The 25,608-nt window shown below is 36.5% G+C and overlaps 2 protein-coding genes, 1 long non-coding RNA gene and 1 pseudogene across 4 annotated transcripts; 3 read left to right on the top strand and 1 right to left on the bottom strand.

Moving 5' to 3' along the window:
• Positions 1 to 2,023: 2,023 nt before the first annotated feature.
• On the top strand, positions 2,024 to 15,953 carry LOC114733303 (ABC transporter D family member 1). Of its 2 annotated transcripts, none has more exons than XM_028920751.1 (26): positions 2,024 to 2,095; positions 3,047 to 3,199; positions 3,880 to 4,159; positions 4,689 to 4,913; positions 5,520 to 5,717; positions 5,871 to 6,325; positions 6,464 to 6,602; positions 6,686 to 6,764; positions 7,061 to 7,299; positions 7,424 to 7,728; positions 7,807 to 7,912; positions 8,008 to 8,166; positions 10,457 to 10,556; positions 10,636 to 10,744; positions 11,815 to 11,905; positions 12,273 to 12,397; positions 12,516 to 12,665; positions 12,762 to 12,834; positions 13,121 to 13,301; positions 13,396 to 13,554; positions 13,676 to 13,837; positions 13,929 to 14,165; positions 14,518 to 14,681; positions 14,866 to 14,918; positions 15,022 to 15,100; positions 15,369 to 15,953. In XM_028920751.1, the coding sequence occupies exons 2-26, from the start codon at positions 3,138 to 3,140 to the stop codon at positions 15,453 to 15,455; spliced, it is 4,017 nt and encodes a 1,338-aa protein (XP_028776584.1). In that variant the 5' UTR covers positions 2,024 to 2,095; positions 3,047 to 3,137; the 3' UTR covers positions 15,456 to 15,953. The 2 variants fall into 2 exon arrangements, with proteins under 2 accessions (XP_028776584.1, XP_028776585.1); XM_028920752.1 differs by lacking the exon at positions 2,024 to 2,095 and adding an exon at positions 2,111 to 2,193.
• LOC114733307 (uncharacterized) lies at positions 7,923 to 25,592 on the bottom strand. The gene is made up of 3 exons (XR_003739067.1): positions 25,274 to 25,592; positions 16,774 to 16,777; positions 7,923 to 7,933 (listed from the first exon to the last, which is right to left on the bottom strand). It is a non-coding gene; the product is annotated as an uncharacterized LOC114733307 (long non-coding RNA).
• LOC114733306 (uncharacterized) lies at positions 17,690 to 18,492 on the top strand. Its single transcript, XM_028920755.1, has one exon. The coding sequence runs from the start codon at positions 17,740 to 17,742 to the stop codon at positions 18,322 to 18,324; it is 585 nt and encodes a 194-aa protein (XP_028776588.1). The 5' UTR covers positions 17,690 to 17,739; the 3' UTR covers positions 18,325 to 18,492.
• LOC114733305 (ras-related protein RABH1e-like) lies at positions 22,340 to 25,260 on the top strand (annotated as a pseudogene).
• Positions 25,593 to 25,608: the final 16 nt, after the last annotated feature.

Genomic DNA, 25,608 nt, shown 5'->3' with positions numbered 1-25,608 from the left:
CTCTTTTGAATTGTCCATACTTTTACAACAACAGCTATTCCTGCGTTACTTCGTTAAATTTTCACGTCTACATGTCACTCTTATTTTGTTTATTTTTGGACTTTGGTTACTTGTGCCTTTTTTTTACCCTGCCAACATGACTTCATAGAACTATAATTACATTATTGGTCCCCGCTCCCAGTGACGTGGCTGAATTTAACCACGAAAGGGTTGATATTGAAAGGCACATGCAATATAAATTTTTCGGGAAAAATTAAAATTTAAGGGCCACTCCTTCTGCCAGTCTCCCTTCCTTCTGCCACTGATTTATCTAAGGGAGTGTTTCATACAAAGTAAAAGCATTAAAAAAATATTTTTACGCAAATCAAGATAAAATTCTTCATATACTCATCTTGAACTTCATAAAATTACTGTTAAAAAGCTAATCCAAACATCCAAATAAAAATTTTATGTCTCCTTTTGTGCAAAGATAAATTTTTCAAGCAATAAGTTTTCATCATGTGCATGCACGGGTTTTAAAATTTAGGATAATTTTAATTGAGGGAAATTATTTAAGAATCATATTTAGTCAGGTGTTTTTATATGTTGCATGTAGTTTAATACATAAAATTTAAATTTTCTTTAACTTATAAATTCCTTTAATATACACGCCAATACCAGCCAGAAGCAAGGCCTAGAGTATGACTAGATACTATCTTGTTATGCGCGTTGAAGAGTAGGGATAGCAAAGTAGGTTGACAGTATATATACGGGTTAACCTCACTGTGCGGAGTTGAAGTAGTCACCTTGACAGGGTGGCAAAATGCTATTGACAGTGAGCCTATCCGTATTACCAGCTCTTTTGAAGAGTAATTTTCCCTCAACAAGAAAAAAAAAGAAAGAGTAATATTATGTATAAAAGCAATTAACCAATTTAGATAAAGTAAAAAAATTTGTTAAGTTAATTATTTGTAATAAATAGAATGTTATTTTTTTCATAGAATACCATTACTAATCATGTATATTAGTTAAAATTATGATTTGATAAACATTTAATACTACAATAATCATTTTAGAAAAAATAGATAAATATGAAAGATAAAGAGAATTGAGATCTTATATTTAGGACCAAATTAAATATTAAATTAGTTTTTATATTAAGTATTGGAGGTAGTAATAAAATGTGAGCTGGGGTTAATTTGTTCAGAAGGCTCCTAATCTACTTTTTAGTACTTCCAAAGATGAGTTTTCTTGGGTAAATATCGCTGCCAAAGAGCCTGGCCTGGTTTTATTGCAGCTCTGAAAAGTGATTACTCTTTACCCGGAAAGTAGGTGCAACGGGTTGCGTGTTTCATTATCTCCAGAATTCACACGGACGGTTGCCCCGTTGGTAAAATAATTTAGCGACACCCCAAATCTGCATCCGGGTAGTTCAGAATTTTTTCGGATTCATTATTACGTGCACCAACATCCTTCAATGCCCAAAATCCTTGAAGCGGGTTGACCGTTCGCATGCTGCGCTTCTCGTTTCCAATAGGTTCCCCATACGAAATCCCATCACTGCTTGACCCGACCCGATCACTGCCGAACTCGTCTGAGAATTATCTCAGTATCTCACCCATACCCGTGCCTCTCTCTCACTCATCACCGCCTTCTCTCTCTAACTCGCCTCCAGAATCGACAAATCTCTCATCACAATCCATTTCTCAGAGACATTAGTAGGTATTCTTTTCAACTTGTTCGATCCTAAATATTCGCTACTTAGCTGTGACGTTTGCTTCTTCAGCTCCTCGCCAATGGTAGTGTTTTTAATTGTTTATATTCCGCCCATGGCTTTTTCACTTCTTTGGTTATGCCAGGAACACATAATATTCAGTGTTGCGCACGGTCAATTTGTCAAGTGACAATTGTGCTCGGTGGTCATAGCTTCGGTGGCTTAGAATCATATCATATCATACCAGGCATGCCCTACTTACTTCTGTTATGTGCTCTTATATCTTCGTGTTATCATCTCCGATATGTACTGAGTCAGACGGTATTATTGCAGACTCATTCTTCGGATCGTTGCCACGGGCTTAACTTAAAAAAAACCAACTATTTCGACAAATGTTTGCTGGTACTGAGTTAGAATACACTATATTATTTTATAGGAATATGCTTTCTTGCCAAGCTTTAGAAATGATGGAGCATGGTTAACATTGTCAGACATGAAAGGTTAGCCATGTCTCTTGTGTTCACACATAGATAATGTTGTGGTTTAACATCTTCTGTCCCTACATGCTGTACACAGAGACATACAATGGATCTTAACATTGTAGATTATTTGGTGCAATAATTTCTACTTTTATTTTCATGTTGCTGCATAAATGTTAACCAACGAAGTTTTGCATGAGCTTAATGGACAAATTGTCTATTTTCATCAGTTGCTTATTCAATCTTTAGTTGAGTTTTGACTCCTGGCAAATAGGCACCTACTAGGAATATTATCGGCAATTTAAGACAATGTGCTGAACTTACAGCATCATCACGCTATTTAAAATACAAACGGTCAACGAAAAGATAAAAGGAAGGGATTTTCCCTCATGAAAACTTGGTTGGTGGTTGATGCCATTGACAAGTTGTATGGCTTTGTAGTGTATGCTGAAATACATATGATAGCAGGAACTTCATAAAAAATGGTAAGTTCATTGACAATTAAACTAAGTGATTTCCTCCAAGAAAGATGGGGTGAAGAATTAGCTCTTTTGTCATTTGCGTTTTCTTCTTCCTGGCTGTCAAGTGAGAATTCGATCAATTGAAACCCCCCCCCTTGGGGGCCACCCAAGGGGGAAAAAAAAAAAAACAAATGAGGGCACCCCTAGAGCGTTGAATTTCCCAGAGTTCACAACCAAACATTAATTTAGCTTGTGTGTGGGGCCTTGTCAGTGGAAGTAAGGAGCATGGTGCTCTTAAAGCATCATAGAGATAGAGTGCATGTCTATTTGATCTGCATGTAGGTGCTTTTTCTACTTTCCCTTGAATTTTTACAATTCCTGCAAGATGCTTATCTATTGTTTTTGTGTCAAAGTTTGCTAGAATTTCTTGCCCCTCAAAGTAAGCTGTACAATCACAACACTTATGTATCTTTGTGAGAATTAAGAAGAGGTTGATCTTCAACCATGCCTTCCCTTCAACTGTTGCAACTAACTGAGCATGGCCGTGGTTTCCTGGCTTCAAGGAGGTATTGAATTTTCTATTTGTTTCTGGTGACAACTTATAACAGATTATGATATCTGACTTTGACTTTGAATTGCCATTATCTTAATTCACTTGCTTGTTAACTTAATGTATCATGTTTATGATGCTTTTAGTCATTTTATTTATGATTTCACAAGAATAATCTTTGTTATATGCCTGGGTTAACATTTGACCACATTCTTTAATCAGAAATAGGGTGCAATATGCTCAAAGCAGGGTTCCTAGAGCATAAAAAAATCAAAACAGTATTGATATGAAATGTGAGGGGTGTGAAAAAGTTTGTTATATGCGATACTCCTATGCAACAATGTCAAAGTTGTTCATTCTATGCGATTTAGATTCTTTAGGAATTAGCAATTGTCTAGGAACGCATTTAAAAGAAAATTAAAGATGCTGCTTCTTCCTAAAGCATGCATTCTGTGGATTGCTGTTGCTTGAGACATCAAAATGTGTTTCCTGAGCTTGGCATTGCTATTATACTTATACCTGAAATATTTATATCCACTTTGATTGTGGTCGGTTTACACATAATGGTATCTTTCCCTCATTATATATTTTTACTGCTTTGCTGATCAATGGAATTAATTATATCATCAAAGTGGAACTAATTTTGCATGTCTATTGTAACTTATTTCATTCATTTTCTTTGTGTTGGTAATGCAGAAAAACTTTATTGCTTGCAACTGGTATTTTAGTTGCTGGTGGAACGGCCGTGTATGTACAATCAAGGTGTAGATTTAATAAACACAATTTTCTTGACCGTTGCAATGGGCAGAATAACGATAAAGAAATTACCAAGGAGGAGATTGTGAAGGGCACTACTGAACCGAAAAGTAAACAAAAGAAAGGGGGATTGAAGTCCCTTCAAGTCCTTGCTGCAATCCTCTTATCAGAGATGGGCCAACTAGGTGCAAGGGACCTTTTAGCTTTAGTTGGCATTGTGGTAAGCCTATTTTGTCATGGGTGGTGATGCTTTGTTCTTCATTTCAATAATGTGGAACAGAGTGGCTCATAATAAATTTGCATTTATTCATGATGATATTTGACGCTGCCAATGTCTTTGGTGAAAGTCAGCGCTGCCATGGCTTGTTTGGGACAAATATGATTTTTGCTTATTCTTATTATGCTTGTCTTGGGTACGCAGATATGATTGCAGTTGATGGACTACGTACTTTTTGCCATTATATAACTGAATAAGTGTAGTTTTTTTATGTTTGACAGAGATTATTATTTTAATAATAATGCATGGGGATTGAAGTTGAAAAACAAAATGGATAGTGTTTATTTGATTGTTAGAACCAGAACCACATTGTGCTGATGAGATTTATTTGAAAATGATGAAATTGAATAGACACGTTAATGTTTTAGTTGACTCCCTAATGATAAAGAGGATAATTGTTAAATCAATGATCTGACAGGTGGCAAATGGTTTCAGTAGATGTAAGATGTGTGTCTTTTATACTTGTTTGCAGGTGCTTCGAACTGCTTTGAGCAACAGGCTAGCAAAAGTGCAAGGCTTTCTATTTCGTGCTGCTTTTCTTCGACGTGTACCATCATTTTTCCGGTTAATTTCGGAAAATATTCTTTTGTGTTTCCTTCTATCAACCATGCATTCCACATCAAAGTACATAACAGGAACCCTGAGTCTGCGCTTTAGAAAAATTTTGACAAAGCTTATCCATTCTCACTATTTTGAGGTAGACATTTTTAAATTGCACGTGAAAATTAGTATGTATTTTAGATCATTAGTTTTGAACTTCTTGTTTATATACACATTCTCGTATGAAGCGTCTGTATTTAGTTGTCATTAGTCCTTGCTAAGTGAAGTCTGTCGCCTTTCTCGTGTTTTAATTGTTTTTTCCTGTATATACGCAAAGTATTTTCTTCTCACTCTCAGCAATCTTTGTAAGTTTGCTTTGTAATAGTGTTTGAATTTTCCTAATGATTTTAGCATTAGATCGATCCATTGACTTGTGTTTATTTAAGGAATGGGATGTAGATGTCAAAAATCCTACCTGCTGCATAGATGACTATGAAGTAATTGAAAAAATGTTAAAAGGGATCTGATGGTCTGGTTGGTTCCTTTCTGGCATTGGCTTTGGGATCTTGGGCTCATGCCTTGAGGAACATTCCAGGCATTCTTGACAATTGACACTGCTTTTTTAACTGATTTCCTTTTTTGAATAGCTGGCCAATAGTTATTTTTGGTTGTCATGGCTAATTATGAAGTTTCCTGATAATTGCATCATGTGCAACTTTGCTTTTCCTAATGACTTTCTTTTCATCAACTATTTTACTTTCAGAACATGGTGTATTACAAAATGTCACATGTTGACGGCCGGATAATTAATCCGGAGCAAAGGATTGCTAGTGATGTGCCAAAGTTCTGTTCTGAGTTGAGTGAAATTGTACAGGATGATCTGATAGCCGTAACTGATGGACTGTTATACACTTGGCGGCTGTGTTCATATGCAAGCCCAAAATATGTCTTCTGGATATTGGTAACTTTGTAATTGAACCGTACTACTACATGGAATTCTCTTTGCTAGCTACTGTAATGTAGTCTACGTTGTTGCTGGTGGCTGGAATCTGAAAGATATTTTTTTTTTTTGGCAATGTTAAGAATTGATGTTTATTGTTGTCAATTTTTTCAGGCCTATGTACTTGGTGCTGGGGCCACAATCAGAAACTTCTCTCCTTCTTTTGGGAAGCTTATGTCCAGAGAGCAACAATTGGAAGGAGAGTATCGACAGCTTCATGCACGATTAAGGACTAATTCTGAAAGTATAGCATTTTATGGTGGTGAGAGGAGAGAAGAAGCTCATATTCAGCAGAAGTTTAGGAGCTTAGTTAGGCACTTGAACACTGTGCTCCATGACCATTGGTGGTTTGGCATGATTCAGGACTTCTTATTAAAGTACCTTGGTGCTACTGTTGCTGTTATTCTGATCATTGAGCCTTTCTTCTCTGGTCATCTAAGGCCTGACAGTTCAACTTTAGGGCGTGCAGAGATGTTAAGCAATCTTAGATATCATACTAGTGTCATCATTTCATTATTTCAGTCCCTGGGAACACTTTCTATCAGTGCAAGGCGTCTTAATCGTCTCAGGTATATTTAATCTTTCATTTCTGGCGTAATAGAAGTTAATATCAGAGGGTTTTCTTGGATTTATGTATGCTTGTTATAAGACTTTTTCATAAGTTCATTTAGCTGTCTACATTTGCTGATTCATCCTTGTGTTTTAAGTGGTTACGCTGATCGCATTCATGAGCTAATGGCCATATCAAGCGAGCTAAGTTTGGTGAATGAGAAATCTTCACTTCAAAGAGTAGGAAGTAGAAATTGCATTAGTGAAGCTAACTACATTGAATTTTCTGGCGTCAAGGCAAGTAAAATCTGCTGACTTATCATTAATGAAACAATATTTTATGTCATGATTTTAATATTGATGGTGTGCTAAAAATCCAGGTCGTGACCCCAACTGGTAATGTCTTGGTGGATAATCTGACTCTGAGGGTTGAGTCGGGATCTAATCTTTTGATTACAGGTAGCCTAAGAAGTTTCTCAATTGTTTTATTGGTTTTTGAGCAGTGTTGCTTCAACACCCCCTCCCTAATAAAAAAACAAATAAAATTTTTGTTGTCTGCTTGTCTTATTGTTAAAGTTTCACTATCAATTGACGCATCTTTGTTATTTGCATCTTCAGGTGTAAGAAGAATCTGCATTGTTTAACAAAACGAACACATTTTATGCATGCTTTTTTTTTTTTCCCCTGTGTTTTTGGAAGTTTACATGTATAGACGTGGTTATTCTGACATAGTATTGATGATTGTTTTCCCAAAGGTCCAAATGGCAGTGGAAAGAGCTCGCTTTTCCGGGTTCTAGGTGGTCTCTGGCCATTGGTATCTGGCCATATTGTGAAACCTGGCATTGGCTCTGATCTTAATAAGGAAATTTTCTATGTGCCACAAAGACCATACACAGCTGTTGGAACACTACGTGACCAGTTAATATATCCTCTCACTGCAGATCAAGAGGTTGAACCTCTCACAGATGGTGGGATGGTGGAGCTATTGAAAAATGTAACATTCCCATCTAATCCTCTATATCGTTCTATATCATGCGTATTTGTGGTAAATTTTGGGTTTTATGTTTTGATTTTCTTGATATAATTGTTAATGGAAATCACATGTTCTTATATTCCAGGTTGATCTTGAGTATTTATTGGACCGTTATCCACCTGAAAAGGAGGTTAACTGGGGTGATGAACTGTCTTTGGGAGAGCAGCAAAGACTGGGCATGGCTAGACTTTTTTATCATAAGCCTAAGTTTGCAATTCTTGATGAATGCACTAGTGCTGTCACAACTGATATGGAAGAACGATTTTGTGCTAAAGTACGGGCCATGGGAACATCTTGCATCACGATATCGCATCGTCCCGCTTTAGTTGCATTCCATGATGTTGTTCTGTCCTTAGATGGTGAGGGAGGCTGGACAGTTCATTATAAAAGGTTGGGATTTTACTTTGATTCTTATCAGTGATCTATTCTAGGGTGTGATATTGTTTACAAGACTAGTTTAAACTCCAGGGAAGACTCTTCTACTGAAATGGAGATTGATACAATGAAGGAGTTGGAGACAGAACGGCAGAGTGATGCAAAGGCTGTTCAACGAGCGTTTGCCATGAATAAAAAGGTTTGGATCTTCATATATTCTCTCTTATAATTCATTTATTGTTCATTTGTTCACCTTTTAATGATGAATACCCTCCTCACTTTTCTTGTGTCTAGGATTTTGTGTTCGCGAATTCGAAGGAACAGTCTTACATCACAAAGGTGATATCATCATCTCCGTCCATAAATGATACTATTGCACCATCTGCAGTACCACAACTCCGTGGTAATAAAAGAGTGTTGCCGCTGAGAGTAGCTGCAATGTGCAAAGTGTTGGTGGGTACTTTCTGCGGATTTGGCCTTACTGGGTGTTAAATTTTCTGCCATTCAAGTTGGATAATATAAATTTCCCTCGTAATATCACCACGTAAAAAGAGAAAAGAAAAAGAAAATTTCCCTCATATTGTTTTATTGTGGATGCTTTTTATTTTATGGGGTTGCTGATGTTTCAGAACTTTATTTGACGTAGGCTATGTCTAGTCTTAGGATGGGTTGATTATGGTTGGAATGTAACTGGATTGGTGTTTCTTTAATATATCATAAGGTAAGGGTGATTTAGAGATTTTGAACATTACATACGAAGTTAGATACTGGAGTATGCTAATTCAAGTTTGTGCAACAATTACTGAGTTTCGAAGCTGATCACATGAAAAGTATAGGGAAGAAGAAGATAGAATAGGAAAATAGGAATCAGACAGAATAAAGAAACCTCTATGATTAGATCAGCCGGCTAGGGCTATTCTAGTGTAACCACGGGTCTCGAGTTCGAGACGTGGTTATGCAGCATCTTGGGGGCCAGCGGTGTTAACCTTAATGGTTCTTGTCATGCCTCAATCCGGATTAGTCTGACTCCGTTGTTGTGCCTGAAAGATGGCTTAGCTCAGGATACCGGGTGTATACGCAAAAAAAAGAAAAAAAGGAAAAAAAAAGAGAGATAGAGAGAGAATGGAGAAGATAGGTAGGTAGAAGAAGAGACAATGACTAGAAGAAAATTCAATCTATTACCGAAAGCTTGCTCACAAATGCCTTCACACTTTTTTTATAAACGGATGTCAATGGTATATGACCCCTATAACTAGTACATATCAATACCCACTCTCAGAATCTGATGGCCAGCACGGACAACAACAATAAAACAGACCAGGCAGCAGGAAGAAAACTGAGACAGTGACCGTGGCCCAACAACCTGGAGGAGTTGGTGCTTGGAAATGCTCTAAATCCTCATACCAAGCCATGATGGGAAGAACTGAAGGGAGATGTGACAGGAGAACTTGGGATGCTTGAGATGTACTGTTTGAAGACCAAACTGTAGTTTGCCCATGCGACAGCCTTCAAGAATGTGTTTTCGACTGTTCTTGAATTCACCATCAATTATCAGCGGTTGAAAGACTTTGTCACGCTCTTGGGTGTTTCTCCCTTATGAGGGTTTGCACCTTACATGGAAAAGGCCCCCACCCTTTCATATTTCATTGCTAGGTTAATAAATTGCTTCATGTCCACAATCATCCTACCAGGTACCACCAGTCTGAGGAACCGGGGCTTGATACCACTGATAGATGAAAAGGATAGGGAAGGAGAAATTAGAACAGGAGAATAGAAGATAGGAAAGATAATAGAGAAGATAGACACATAAGTAGAAGAAGAAGGATACTACATACACGAACGGAATTCAATCCTTTATGTCCGAAGCTTGCTTACAAATGATTTCGCTATTCCCTTTTCTAGATTAATGCTGATGGAACCTTATAACTTCCCCAACTAATACCCCAAACTAACTCATTTATTCAATAAAATTAAAAACATCTTTTTTTAAAAGAACTCTTTGGATAGTAGAGCATAGTTGGGCTGTTATACTGGGGAAAGTATTGTTGAATTGGTTGTTCATGAAAATATTAGCTTAAAGTCACATGGTTTGTGTGACACAACCAAACATGAAGCGCAGTAATGCTGAAGTAAATTACGAATCAATTATCACTTAACTGAAGTCATTGCAATCATGTGAAGTCATTGTGTGGCTCTCTGTTGCTTGTTCAGTAAGGATTTGATTTCTTGTTATATGCTTTCACTCAAGACTTCTTGTCCTCTGCTAAACCCATAGAACTCACTCACCAATAGGCAAGATAGTAACATCTTTAGACAAAGTAAGTCATAGTCCATGTACAATGCTGTACTGGCAACTCTATAAATATTGCATGATTAACTAAAATCCCCATAAAATCAATGTAAACTGAACTATCAACTCTGGTCTGCTAACAACAAAGTATTGTGACGTACCTTGATATATCTTAGCTTAGTTGAAGAGTAGTTGGAGGATGTTTCAATGATAAGATATCTCAAGAAATTTTCCCTTAAGCTTTTCGTTTGCTGATGCATCTGCAGTCTGTGTTCCTACTATGATGAAATGGTTTCTACAAAGTGGTCCTTTGTGTCGGGGAAAAAAAAAAGGCCATTTGTGCATTTCACTTTCTTTTAGCCCACCACCCTTCTTAAAGGATCTTCTATTTAGGCATATGAGTTAATGCATAATCTATAGTTCTTCTTTCTTATTTGAACTCTCTATGTTCAGGTACCAACTATATTTGACAAACAAGGAGCGCAACTGCTTGCTGTTGCTTTTCTTGTCGTATCAAGAACATGGGTCTCCGATCGTATTGCATCACTGAATGGTATTTTCTGTTTGCATATATGACTTCTTATTGTTCTGAGGGACCACCTGCATATTGGTAAAGAGCATGATGTTCTCAGGTACCACTGTGAAGTTTGTTCTGGAACAGGACAAGGCTTCCTTTATTCGGCTAATTGGTATAAGTATTCTCCAAAGCGGTGCATCTTCCTTCATTGCACCTTCTATAAGGTAATTTAGCATCCATAGGAGAGAAGCTTAATTGCAAACTCAAATCATGCTTGGTTATATTTTTCTTGGCAAGATTTGGTAGTTTTCATACTGTCCTTTGAATCACTAGGACCATTGTTACTGGTACAATTATGTTTTCATTGTAAAAGAATAAAATCATGGTTCCACAGCTGGGTCTGAATTTCTTTTATGGGTGACCTGGCATCCTTGTTAAAGTACCTTGTGTTCTTGTATCTTGATCGGTTATCTGTTTAAATGTCTTCATTTCTCAACGTTATCCGTTACAACTTTATTGGTAACTCAAAGCTTGAGAGGCTGCTTTACGCTGCTATCTTGTGTTGAATTGCATCCCACCAATTAATGGCTTGTGATGCATTTTCTTCAGTATGGATGCAATTTAATAAATACGTTTTGTGGGTTAACCTCCCTTGGTGCACTGCAGTGGTCACGAATAGTTGCTTAGGTGGCTGTTAGAAACCACATGTTCATGAGATTATGAAAGTTAAGTTCCAGCATAAGTTATATCATATACTGTATTTTGTCTACACGTTTAGCCCAAAGAGTTTTCATAAAGATCGATAAGAAAATTATTCCTGAACTTTCACTTCACAAATTAAGTTTCTCTTTTTTGACGTGACTAAGCTTTGAGTCGAAGTGATTCTCAACACTTTCCTCTTTGATTTTGCTTATGACACTGATTCCCTATGTACGAGTCAGACATTTTCATTCTATAATACAAGCACACTTTGCAGTTTGAACCTGCCATATGCATAGATTGTATCTTATACCAGGAACTGATAATGCTATATCATACTAGGTTGGGTTGAAACCTTATATCATATCTGTCCTGCACTTACTTTAGTGAAAATTCTGAGTAGAAGTTTACTGTTTGGATTTCATAATATAATGTAAGATAATAATCTAATTATCATGGAAATTTGTTTTCCTGTAATTTATTGATAATGAAAAGATTCAACTGTTGAACGCATTAAAACAAAAGAGAGAAAGAGAAACAGAAGATTTTGTTGACCTTAACATCATGAATGGTGAAAATATGCCTTGTTCTTCAGGCACTTGACAGCCAGGCTGGCTCTTGGCTGGAGGATTCGTTTGACACAGCATTTACTCAAGAATTACTTGAAAAACAATGCATTCTACAAGGTAAGTGAAAATGTATTCACTAAATTCATCGTCTGTCCATGGTTGTATGTGAATGTTTAAACTATGTCTAGTAATGCATGGTAATTTCAATTCAAGTATCATATTTTGATTGTGTTTGTTTTTGTGATAGGCATATACATGAGTTTTCCTTGGGTTAGTTGCTGATCATTAGGGATTATTGCTGTATTTTGACTGTGTTTTCTTCTTAGAACACTTGTTTTGGGGTGTAAATCCTTTTTTGTTATAGTAATACAAACCAAGTTTCCAACAGTTGTCAAATACCTAAAACTTCTTTGTTTTTGTTCCGCTCTGTAACCCCATGAGGGGGAATGGGTGCCAAATTAATGCTAAATGCCTATCTATGCAGGTCTTCCACATGGCAAACAAAAATATTGATGCAGATCAGAGGATAACTCATGACTTGGAGAAATTAACAACAGACTTATCAGGGCTGGTCACTGGGATGGTAAAGCCATCTGTAGATATTTTGTGGTGAGTACTTCATTCTTGTAATGTTGGAATTTTTTTTATTACCTGGGGTTCAATCTTGTAGTACTTGACTTAATGTATTTGATACTTAGATATTTTTTTATTTTCTTTTCTCCATGAGGTTCACTTGGAGAATGAAGCTTTTGACAGGTCAGAGGGGAGTTGCTATACTATATGCTTATATGTTGCTTGGTCTGGGATTTTTAAGAACTGTAACTCCTGATTTTGGTGACTTGGCAAGTCAAGAACAACAGCTTGAAGGAACCTTTAGGTTAGTTCATTTTAGCTTCTGTTGCTCCAATCATTGCGTTTAGCAATTGGTCTGGGGAAATCATTCTGAACTTTATCTGTTTGGTGCTTCCATTAGGTTCATGCATGAAAGACTGCGTACACATGCTGAATCTGTTGCTTTCTTCGGAGGTGGTGCTCGAGAGAAGGCTGTGAGCTCCTCAACTAAACAATATTTTATAGTTTTTTCTTCTTAAAAAAGTTCTCAATTGGAGGATATGTTTGTTATCACAGATATCGATATTATAATATATTTTGGGTTCTAATGTGAGGAAATATAATCAGGCGATGAGGTTTGAATGGAAAGGCCCAGCATATAGTTGGCTTTATTTTATTCTAATTGCATTTTAGTTCTGGTCAGCTCAAATTCCACTATCAAGCAGTAGACGCAGACAGTTTATTTTTAATCCATAACTTTCACTGTTCTACAATGGGCAGATGGTTGAATCAAGATTTAAAGAGCTTCTTAGCCACTCCAAGTTGCTTTTAAAGAAGAAATGGCTGTTTGGTATACTGGATGATTTTATCACAAAGCAGCTCCCTCATAATGTGACTTGGGGCTTGAGTTTGTTGTATGCCCTTGAACACAAGGGAGACAGAGCATCAGTATCCGTGCAAGGTAATATTATCTTGACTGCTTACAGTTATTCTTTTTAATCTTCATCTCTTCCTGGTTCTTTTCCTCTTGTGCTAACACAGTATTATTCTTACAGGTGAGCTGGCTCATGCTTTGAGGTTCTTAGCATCTGTTGTTTCTCAAAGCTTTTTGGCTTTTGGTGATATTCTTGAACTGCATAGAAAGTTCATTGAGCTCTCTGGTGGTATCAACCGGATTTTTGAGCTTGAGGAACTTCTCGACGCAACACAATCTGGTATGTCTTCTCTATTTCCCCTTTCACTAGGCAAGTTACTAAAAAATGTTTGTCTGTTTCTGCTGCATTAACTGTTCTTGCCAAGAGTCATCATATTCTAATAAGATCTTTGACCACACAGGAGATTTTATGAGTGGTGCTTTCACGCCAACAAGGATGAGGGATGTTCAAACTAAAGATGTAATGTCCTTTTCTAAGGTTGATATAGTCACCCCAGCCCAAAAGATGCTGGCCAGGGAGTTGACATGTGACATAGTGCGGGGGGGCAGTCTGCTTGTTACTGGTTGGCATTTATCATTGTAATTTGTTTCCTATGGTGAAATGAATTCTCTTGTAATTGATTATTAAATATTGCATTTATCATATTTTAAAAGGTCCAAACGGAAGTGGAAAAAGCTCCATTTTCAGAGTTCTTAGAGGACTTTGGCCTGTTGCAAGTGGAAGACTTTCCAAACCATCTGAAGATGTGGATGAAGAGGCTGGGTCAGGTTGTGGTATCTTCTATGTTCCTCAGCGGCCTTATACATGCCTGGGAACCCTGAGGGATCAAATAATTTACCCTCTGTCACGTGAGGAAGCAGAGCTTAGAGCATTGAAGATAGATGGAAAAGGTAACTATGTTGGCAAGTGGAAATGAGATGCCCCAGAAATAAAAAGTAAAATGGAATTTAGCTATAGGTATAAGCATAGAATTTGTATTTCAGCAATACTTTATGTAGCAGTACTTCGTTTGGGCATTACGTCACTGCAGTTGCGCATATATAATGGTGTGAAGAGACTAGTATTTTGCTGTGTTTTGTGTTCTGTTGAAGGTTTCTCATGTCAATAAATTTAGTAGGAGCAAATTCTGCCGTTCTAGTCAACAAATCATCACTTCTGGTTCTCTTCCAATTGCTTTCAAGGGTCGATTCATTATCTATATTTTATTTTGCGATGTTCTGATCACTGTACTTGCTTTTTCAGATAAAAGTTATGCTGACTCTAGAAATGTGTTGGAGACACGCTTGAAAGTTATCCTAGAGAATGTGCGGTTGAATTATCTTCTGGAAAGGGAGAAAAGTGGCTGGGATGCCAATCTAAACTGGGAGGATATTCTTTCTCTTGGGGAACAGCAGAGACTGGGCATGGTATGTGAATATTAGTTCCCAGGAATTTGAAATGGAACGGGTCAAAGTTTGAGTGCGTTATTTTTCTGATTTAGTATACGCTTTAAAGTACATTTCTTAGAGGAAGTGGTTGCGCATATTTTAAAATGACTTCTCGTTTGGATTTTTAACATTTCACCCTGTTTATTTTTATTTTTTTTGTTAGGCACGCTTGTTCTTTCACAAGCCTAAATTTGGCATCCTCGATGAGTGCACCAAGTACGTATGATGATTACCGTTGTCTCTCTCTACAAATAATTATCATATCCATTATTATTCTTGATTTATCCTGTTTGTCTGAAAAAATAAAAATTGTTGGCAGCGCGACTAGTGTTGATGTTGAAGAACACTTGTATGGGCTGGCAAGGGATATGGGAATTACATTTGTTACATCCTCGCAAGTAAGTATCAGTGGAAATTATAGTACGACAACAAAGAAAGTACAATCTTCTGTGGCTTATGATGAGGCACATGATGAATACCATATACTTGCGCGGATATTCTACATGCATGATCCTCGGTCAATATTGATCCCTGATGTGATTTTTATGTTCATTGCATTATTTGATGAGGCACATGACAATGCATTCGTTGTCTTTTTTTCTCTAAATTAAACGTACATACTACTTTCTAATCTGATCAAACTAAACATATTTACTCCTGCCTCAGCGTCCTGCTTTGATACCCTACCATTCTATGGAACTACGGCTGATTGACGGTGAGGGTAATTGGGAGCTTCGTTTGATCAAGCAATGATTCTGAGGGAGTGTTGCTGTAGATCTTCCCGTTGAGTTACTCGCGATATTAATCCAAGTCATCCGCGTACTTATTGGCTGCTGGAAGGTGGATAGTAGTTCTGCCGATGAAAGTCCTATATTTTCCTTTATTTAGGCTTTCCAATATTGAAGGTTCATTATTTTGCCCCGTAGACTTGTATGGGTGCCATCGACGCTAAAAAGCGGAAATAGTCAATGTCATGAAGTTGTATCATACAAACCTATTCGTGACCTCTGTAGGATAAGGAGATCACTCATGTACAGGTTTTCCTCTTTTCTTTTGGCAGTTGATATTGATTCATATCTTGTAACTATAGGATGTAATGATTATTACTATTTTATTAATAAGGCGGGAAGGTAAAGAACAGGATGATCCTGCATCTGTGTAAGCAATTCTTTATCTAGTTGAATTACGTTTTCCTTGTCTATCAACAGTGATTACAATTTAAATGATAAATATCTAAACATAATTTTTGAATTATGAATTGTGTGAATTTATGAGCTTTGTATGTTACTTGTGTATAATAAGTGGTTTGGAATCCCAACAGTATTTTATTTTATTCTATCTGGTTTTTAATATAAGATCTAATTGATTAATTTAAAGATACTAGAAAAGTTATTAAGTTACTTAATTATAGTGTATATTATGTGATTTTTCTGAAATCTTTATGTGGATTATTAGATTATATACTAATTTAAAAAAATGAGATAAATTAATTTGGAAAAAATAATATAAATAGTTTGAAATTTTAAAGTAATTTAAGAATTTTTTTCAGTTTCTTTAAATTGGTTAATTAAATTTTACATTAATAATGAAATTTAGTACTCAGTGTTTTCATTTTATTGAAAGAGCCTACGACGTATACCCATACCCAAACATTCCTTTAAAGTATCCAACCCACCATCTGACCTAAAAAAAAACACAAAGTATCCAACCCACCATTGGTAGCAATTAATATATTCTTTACCCTTCCTTTTCCTTCTTGGCCCCACAGCAACTGATGAATGGTAACCCAGCACCCCTACAACTTGCAAACGTCGTTTTAGGAGATCTAGCCCTTCGAGATTCTAAAGGGTTTCTTTAGGTTTAAATATATTTTTAGTTCTTTCTGAGTTTTTAAGAACTTTTTAATTTAGTCCTTCTATTTTAAAATCAGAAAACGTTGCTTTGTGTTAAAAAAAAATTACATTAAGAGCGATAACATGTTCCGTCTTTTACACAAGTAACATATATTTTGAGCTCTTTCTGATTTTTTTAAAAATTTTAATTTAGTCCTTCTATTTTAAAACTAGAAAACATTGCTTTATATAAAAAATTACATTAAGAGCGATAATATGTTCCGTCTTTTAGAGAAGTAAAATATCTTCAACCATTTACTCAAGGCTAAATTTTCAGTGAATTATTTTTAATTATTGATCCACATATCAATATTAGTTACTTTTCTGGTTCTATTTATAAGGTAGAGAGAGAAGATTTTTCTTGATCCTATTTATAAGTCACTTCATTAAATTTTTAGTATGAATGTACTATTTTATCTTTTATTTATTATAATGTAGATAGTTATTTTTTTCAAAAAAAGTGTATATATTAAAAGGTAAAGTTGAAAAGTTATTATATTTTAATGAGAGTGAATGCAGTTTAAATTTTTTTCAGTTTATATGAAATATATTAGAAGTGCCTTATAAATAGAACCAGAAGAGTATAATGCAATGCTATTATTTATAAGGCAACCATATTAAGGCTTACTTCACATTCAAACTATGTGCAAAACATAGAAAAATGCATCTATTTTAATCACATTTATGATTGTTTTTTGTAAGTAAAAAGTTTCAAATTAGACAGTACTTTTTTTTTCCCAATCAAATTAGAGAACACTAATAATTAGCTAAATACACAAAAAGTGGCTTATACATATATAATGTGGATTATGAGACAAATAACAGATCCCTTTTATTTAATAAATTGGAGAATATCGTTATCGGATCTGCTCAACAAGATATAATATTTGGCTCAATCTTTTGTACAAAGATTAAATCGTGCACTGCCATTATCATCATTTAAGAACTGTAAGGTAGTGGTCGGCTAGCCAATTAGCCATATTATAGTGTTGTAAAAGAAGATCGGCATCCTAGAAAGCAATATATGCCAACTTCACTCCATTATGCACACACTATATATGCATCAAAGCCTTCCACGTTCTCTCCCCAGAGCTCCTTAGCTTGCCCGTCTGTAATACTAGAAATCATTGTGCTCCTCCTTCCCAATGGGTCTGTCTCAGAAATTTCCTTCCTTCAGCTGTGAACTGAGAATAATACAAGCTCAAAACGTTGAGTTCAATTCCAAGGGAAAGGGAAGCCTTTTTACCAGGTTTTATCTTTCCGCAGGAACCAACAAAAGAATTCAAGTGGACACCCAAAAGATCTCTTTCCAGTCTGCCTCATTCTGGGATGAATCCTTCTGTTTAGATTGTTCGTGCACCGAGGAATTCTTGGAGATCCTGAAGCAGGAAAGCATCGTGTTGGAGGTCCGTCAGAGCAACACCGCCCTTGTTCTAGGGAAAATCTTGGGTTCACGTATCCTAGGAAGGGCTGAGATTCCATGGAAAGTTGTTTTTGAATCGCCAAACACGGAGTTCAACGAATGGGTGAAGATGGATCTGGAGAGTGAAAATGGTGTCAAGCCAATTAAGCTGCAAGTGGAAATCAAAATTCAAGTGCCGTCGGCTTCAGAGATGGAGAACCAGATAAGGAGGTCGATGAAGAAGCGGGAGGAGTGTGGATGCAAGGAATTAGGCCATGATCATGATCATGACATATTTGTTATTGCTGCAGCTTTAGAAGCTTTCTAGGCACAGAAATTTACTAATTCGTGATTAAGGTTGCGCGCGTGGTAATTCATTGGTTTTGGTCCAAGATAATCATCAGTTTTGTCTGTTTTCTACTCATTACTCATTGACTTTTGAAGTGTAAATTCATCCCTCGTTTCAGCATAAAAGAGCTTGTAAGAGTTTTTGAAACGTTTTTCTCTCTTTTAAATTCAGGCTCACCGACACGCCGCATACTGATACTGCCATGGTTATATATACAACGCGATAATAAAAACATTGACGCACCAACCAAGTTGCTTTAAAACAATGGAGCGAACAACTTTCTCATGTAAGAATTAAGCTCAAGAAATGCAAAGAATGTTCTATGCGCCCGCTAAATGAGAAAATGTTATGATAAGGGCGGTAGTAATATGGCTTATGGAGGTGAGTCCACTAGACACCTCCACTTCCCTTCCAGGCCTACCTTAATCCGTACGACGTGAGATTCAAATCCGATATCGCAATTATAAATTATCCATTGCTATATCGAATATGAAAAGCACGTGCCAACTTGTTATTTTCCGAGCATGGGCCGATTCATGCATCCAATGCTTTTTTTTTTTTTTTTTTAAATACTCCTCCTACCTAATTAGAAAGTTAATATTTTATATATATATAAAGTTAAATGTATTGATATTCTTTCAACAATAATCAGTAGGAAAGAGAGGAAAAGAATTAACGAAGATGATTAGGATATTTTTTAAAAAACATCATATTAACTAATTTAACTAACATTTATAATTTACTCTAATTAATTAATTAGGTATTATATTAAGAATAAGAGAAGTATTCATTTGGGTACTGGAGCATATGTTAACATAATGAAACAACTAGAGAAACATGCTTCATCACCCTAAACCCAATTAGCTGGATGAAAATATCAAAAAGAGAAACGTGGTTCATCATTTCAAATGACAGAACAAATAGATCATATTTCATGGTAATATCCATTGCCTAGAGTGCGTAATTATAATTGCATGATTTTTAAGAAATTGTAAATTTAATAAAAGAGATATCACTCAAAATTTGAGTAAGTTTTAAATTTAAATTTATATTAAACTAATATAATTTTAGTATTTTAAAATATCAATATTTTTTGGGATGGAAAGGTAAATAAATCTGTAATAAATCAGACTTCCAAGAAAATTGTAATAACTAAAATAAAATTTTGGCATAAAATGGACACATTTCTACTAGCGTATATATAGTCTAGGGGGTATTGGGAACACATAAATGTGTTTTTAAAAAGTACTTTTTGACAAATCGATATAAATTTTTCACATATTTATTTCGTGTATAGTAAATTATTTTTAAAATTATGATTTAGTTTTCATCCAAATATTCTCTTAATCAATGTCAACTGAATATTTAATCGGAAAGACACAATTCTCGCACGCCCCACACCTCTCCTGCTCTTCAAGCAGAGTTTTTTTTTTTACTAAAGCGTAGGTATCCTCTTATTAGAGACAATCCTATTCGAGATACTGTTGAGTACTAAATGTAAATATTCTCCCAAACAAAATTCAAATTTTGATTCGTTACGTTGTGAGAGACTAATTCCTTCTGCTAGACCTAGACCTAACCTCTATTTGTAGCAGAGTTTTTTGTTACAAATGAGCTGAATTGTGTATGAAAGCCCAGTGTATTCAAAGGCATGGGGCAGGCCCATTCATAGTAAAGAAAACTTGTCCAAATAAAAGCAATAAATAGATAGGATGCGGGCACCCGGCGTCGCACCGCGGCGCGGTTAAAAGGGCTCTGTTCCTTTCTGGAAACTGGAAGCGCAGAGAGTAGAAGCCGCCGACTGGAAATCCAAGATCATGGGAAGCCGATTGGGAGGGAGGGTCGTTCACTTTGCAAATCCTGTACGGCTTTGACGTCGAAAAGTACGAACTTTGAACATGGAGGGGAAAAAGAAGAAGCGCGGTGGTTTGTTGATCGCAAAGCCCGACTATAAGAAGGCCTATGTAACCCTTAGAACCCCCCTTTCAATCTCGCCGGATCTTTATCCGCTTCGCATCATCGAGGAGTACAAGAAACGGGCTAACAAACAGTCCAAGTCGAGCGTTGTTGAGGAAGGCGAAACCAAGAGGCATTGGCTTGATCAGAAGAGGGTGCCGGGTTTAAGCTCGAGAAGCTTCGAACGGTCGAAGGCCTCGAACGGTCGAAGGCCGAGTCGTGCTGAGGGTGTTGCCAAGTTTGCCGGGTTTAAGCTCGAGAAGGCTCGAACGGTCGAAGGCCGAGTCGTGCTGAGGGTGTTGCCAAGTTTCCCTGGAGCAGCATGAGGTCTGGTGCTGGTAGCGCTAGGTAGTGTAGGGAACATTTCGCTTTTGAAATTTGAAGGCCCAAATGTTGCTTTCCAGGTGCTAGTGATGATTTCTTTTCCCCATTTGAAACTTATGATGGTTTTTTGAAGTTGATCATTTATTCAATCATGGCTATGTTGTTGCTCGATGAATAAAATTGTTGAAAGTTCCATTTAAGCAGGAAACAACACACCGGCTGTATGTTAAATTCAGCAAAATCACTTTGTTGCATGACTTTGTGAGTACCTGCACAATCGTGTTATTTAAAGAGAAAGAACAGCTGCTCTTCATTTATAGAAACTGTTGCTTCGTTTTAGCCCCGCAGGATAAACCATTGTTATTTGAACGAGTTCTCTGGTCTACCAGAGGTGTTTCCTATGATTTTATCTGCGAACTCACAGTCTATGGAATATAGATGCCATTGCCTTCGCTGCATTTATTGTTTCCCATGAATAAAGGCGCATTCATCAATGGATTATGGATTTCTTTCCCAATCATTTTGGTTGATGTGTTGTTGGATCCGCGGGAGAGGGGAAGGGATTTGGTCAGCACATGACATGGAGGTCGAGGACTGCACGAGGAATCAGAATCCTTACACCACTCTTTGGATGAACCATGCAACTTTGTGACTTTATCCTGGTGTCAGGACGTGCTCATATTCTCCACCGGTGAGAGAAACTACATTATGGCATCGGGCATAAAAATGCCAGATCCGGGCTCTCTCTCTCTCTCTAATTTTTTTATTAGCCGATGCTTTCTAAGATCATGTTCTTCTCAAACGCAACCTTAGCTGTATTCCTAAGCTTGCAACTTCATGAAAGAGAGCACTTGTTCATGTGGACTGGGGCAGAGAAATCGACAGAGTTATATATCCTCTTCTTATAAAGTGATCAACATTCCCCAAACGTTACTCTTTGTTTTAAAAAAAATTAGACAGATTTGTTAAATACATGTTGAAATGTTAAGAGAAATTATGTATACTTTGGTAGATTTTAAAAAACTAATTTAACTCGCTTTTATTATCACAATGGACGGCATTTACTCATATTTTCATTGAGCCAGCAAAAGGATTTGTCTTTACTCATATCCAAGGATTTCCTTGGAGCAGCAGGCACCTGATAAGTAACACTATTATTTAAAAATTAAGTTCTTATTCACCTCATGGAAAGTCGAGTAATTTCATCTGTTATGCACAGCTGGCGTTTTTTGTAAAATCAACATCAGGGTATGTAATACTCATCGGACAGAGAGACATTTTCTAGTTGTATTTATAGGATATTAAGAGACATTTTTTATATGAATACGCCATTTTTTTTTAATGTAAATTAAATAGAAATAAATTAAAAAGTTGTTGAATTTTAATGAGAGTTAATAAAATTTAAATTTTTTTGGTTCTGTATAAAATAAGTTGGAAGTTATTTGTAAATAGGGAGGAGTAATTTATATGAATAACTACCAGACTAAATAAGCTTGCGTTTAGTTTGCTTACTTCCAAAGTAACCCGTTGGACGGTTCAACCCGACTTTTTTATTAATTACACTGCCCGATATAATATAACCGGATCAGACATGCCAGTGTAGGCCCAGCTGTTGGCTTCCACGTCAAAGTTGGCGGGTTCTGTTCTTCTCCCATTTATAAACCCATCGCACTCGATATTGGCCGGGAGTCATCGTTTTCGACTTTTCGTCTCTCTCCCGCTTCGCGCTGTGTTCCTATGAGAACTTAGGAGATTCAGATCTGAGACCTGTTTGCGTTACATAAATCAGTTACTGCTTCCTGGATTCTCTTTTTCGTAACAATCTCCATCAATGGCGACGGTCTCCCCTCTCGCCAAATACAAGCTCGTTTTCTTGGGTGATCAATCGGTTGGGAAAACCAGCATCATTACTCGCTTCATGTATGACAAATTCGACACCACCTACCAGGTCATTCCCAATCTCTTCTCTTCGTTACTTTCTCAATTTGATTTCATGCAGTTCAACTTCTCTTCCACTGAAATGGACGGATTCAAGCTCTCGGCGCAGAAGGAGGGAAACAAATTGCAAAACTCTGTTCTTCTTTTAAGTAGCATATTTATGCCGTTGATCTCTTTTGTCTTTCCATGTTATCAGATATTACATTTCCGATGTATGATACAAATATGCATGCCTCTATTTGGATTTACGCGGATCAATCTGATACATATCAGAAATTAAATATGCCCGTATTGGGAAGGAAAAGAAAAGAACCCGTTGCGTTTTTGTTGTGATTACAAGATGTGCTTAGGATTTGGAGGAGTGCGAGTAGGTAGATTAATGGATATTAGATGAATGAGGTTTTAGGGTGTTGAATTATTATTCCTTCAAGTTTTCTCCCTTGTTCATTCTTTTTCCCTTTTTGGCTGCTAGTTTCTTGACAGATATTTTGTTCATCTGGTTTTCAGGCTACTATAGGAATTGACTTTTTGTCAAAAACCATGTACCTTGAAGATCGAACGGTTCGTTTGCAGCTTTGGTAGGCTCCTCTTCAAGTGATATACCAGCCGATCCCTTTTTGTTTTTTTAATTAATAATTCATTAATTTATATAAAACCTATAAGGAATTGCCACTAGTGATGTTGAATTCTTAGAATCAGTGCAATTGATGAAGAAGATGCCACTAGAACGAATATAAAAAGCGAATAGATCAGAGAAAAGGAAGTGGAAAAAGAAAATTGAGAGCAATGAGTTATAGGTTGCTCCTTAGGTGATCTATTATATTGAAGTTTGTACAGGAGATTTGCGAACTGCTTTCTTTGTTTAAAGCGCTGTAAGGTTTTCCTTTTTATTTTCTCATTTTTCACTTCAGTAAAGGCTTTTGATCATTCCACTTCATGAATTAACCTTGCTCCCTTATTAACATTGTCAAGAGAAATTGGATGTCGGGTCACTGATTTGATCTGAAATCTCTTGTGGCGTCATCAGTATATTCTGGTGCGCATGGCGTAGGCGTTTGCTTTTACTTTGTCTGTTCTTTTATGTTTTCTCAATCTATTGTATATTAACCTCGCAGGGATACTGCAGGGCAAGAGAGATTTAGAAGTCTCATTCCAAGCTACATAAGATTCTTCTGTCGCAGTTATTGTATATGATGTATCTAGTGAGTAGTAATTTTTTTTCTTTGCCCCTATTTTCATCTAATGAAAAGCTTTTATAATGTTTTGAAAGAGGATTTTGGAGTTATGAATTACAATACACACTTCACCGTTTGTTCTCTTGTGCTCTATCTAATTTTCTATTTCTAATGTGTGTGCATGAGCATATGGATTTGCTTTACACTCCATCTTTTTATTGGTTATGAGATTGGCAATCTGTCAAAACCTATTGTACTTGTTTAAGTTTCTTATAAAGCTGTTATGATGCAGACAGGCAATCATTTCTGAGCACTAACAAGTGGATTGAGGAGGTACGGACAGAACGCGGTAGTGATGTTATCATTGTCTTAGTGGGAAACAAAACTGATCTTGTTGAGAAGAGGTGAGCGATATGAATCCCTCGCACTGAAGTTGATTGTCTCGATTCTTTTGTGAATGGATATGCTTTATCATTAAAGTATGGTAAGACTTACGATTTGTGTATCCATTAGCAGAAAGGAACTCTCCAAATTATGTTGTAATAAGAAATTCTCTGCTTATTGCTTAGCAACTAGATTTGTTAATCCTGTTAAACATGGTTAGTTATACTAATTTTAACAATAAATGGAATAAATAACTTTTTGTATTCGTATGGGCTTATCAATTTGCCATAGTTGGAGTTTAAATCCCGACACTATCGATATGAGAATCTTGTTGATAAACAATCTACAAGTAATTTTATAAGTGTTCTTTAAATTCGGAAGTATGTTTTGACCCTTAAAACCCAACTCACCTGAACTTTTTATATTAAAAAAAAATTCACATATGCTAAAATCTGTTCAATATTACTCTATAACTATCAAAATATTATTTACTAGATGGTATTTAGAATTTAGAATAAAAAATTTGATTATATCAATAGTTACAAATAGTTGGTATGTTGTTAGCTTTAGTTACCAGGTAGGATGCAAATTATGTTTTTGGTTCTAGTATTTGTGATTTTACTAGGCAAATTTTATCATAATGCTTGGATGCATAAGCAGGCAAGTTTCTATAGAAGAAGGGGAGGCCAAGTCTCGTGAGTTAGGAGTCATGTTCATAGAGACCAGTGCAAAAGCAGGCTTCAATATCAAGGTGAAGTGTTAACGAATTCTCAATTTAATCTCCATTTTTCGGTTTATCAGAACATCCTTCTGAACTCTGATGTCTGTGATCTAATTATATTAGTCTAGAAAACCTGGCATGATTCCAATCCGCTTCTCATGTCTTTAATGTCTTCTGCAAATGCAAAATTACAGCCTCTGTTTCGTAAGATTGCTGCTGCGTTGCCTGGGATGGGATGGAAACTCTTTCATCCGCAAAACAGGAAGATATGGTCGATGTGAATCTGAAACCCACTGCCAATTCATCTCAGACAGAGCAGCAAGGAGGCGGTTGCGCATGCTAGAGAAATATAATTGCCAATAGCGTCTCTTGCGCCCCCCCCCCCCCCCAAAAAGAAAAGAAAAAAAAGAAAAATCCCAATAGAATAGACAGATGTTTGTTTTGGCGAAAAGAATTCAGTTGTGGCTACAGAAAATCTGTCCAGTCATACAAATGCCCATTGCGGTTACTTGGTTAGGGAAACAAATAGCAGTGTTGGTCTTGGAATCTTGATGTAAGATAAGGCTTGCTATCCATCTGGGTATTCCCTGCGCCCCCTCCCCCCCCCCCCCCAAAAAAAAGAAAGAAAGGAAAACCCCCGCTGATAGGAAGTTTTCTTTAGGTGGACTTGAAGGCGGCGCGTTTAGTTTCTGAACTTCTGGAGGGGATTAGGCACTAATTTAGTACTCTTCGGTTCTAAAATATAACATTTTTTTTGTAGTATAA

This window comes from Neltuma alba, unplaced genomic scaffold, assembly GCF_004799145.2.
Source record: "Neltuma alba isolate B1F8T4 unplaced genomic scaffold, ASM479914v2 tig00012991_pilon, whole genome shotgun sequence".
Classification (NCBI taxonomy): domain Eukaryota; kingdom Viridiplantae; phylum Streptophyta; class Magnoliopsida; order Fabales; family Fabaceae; genus Neltuma; species Neltuma alba.
This window is presented reverse-complemented; position numbering and strand designations above follow the sequence as displayed.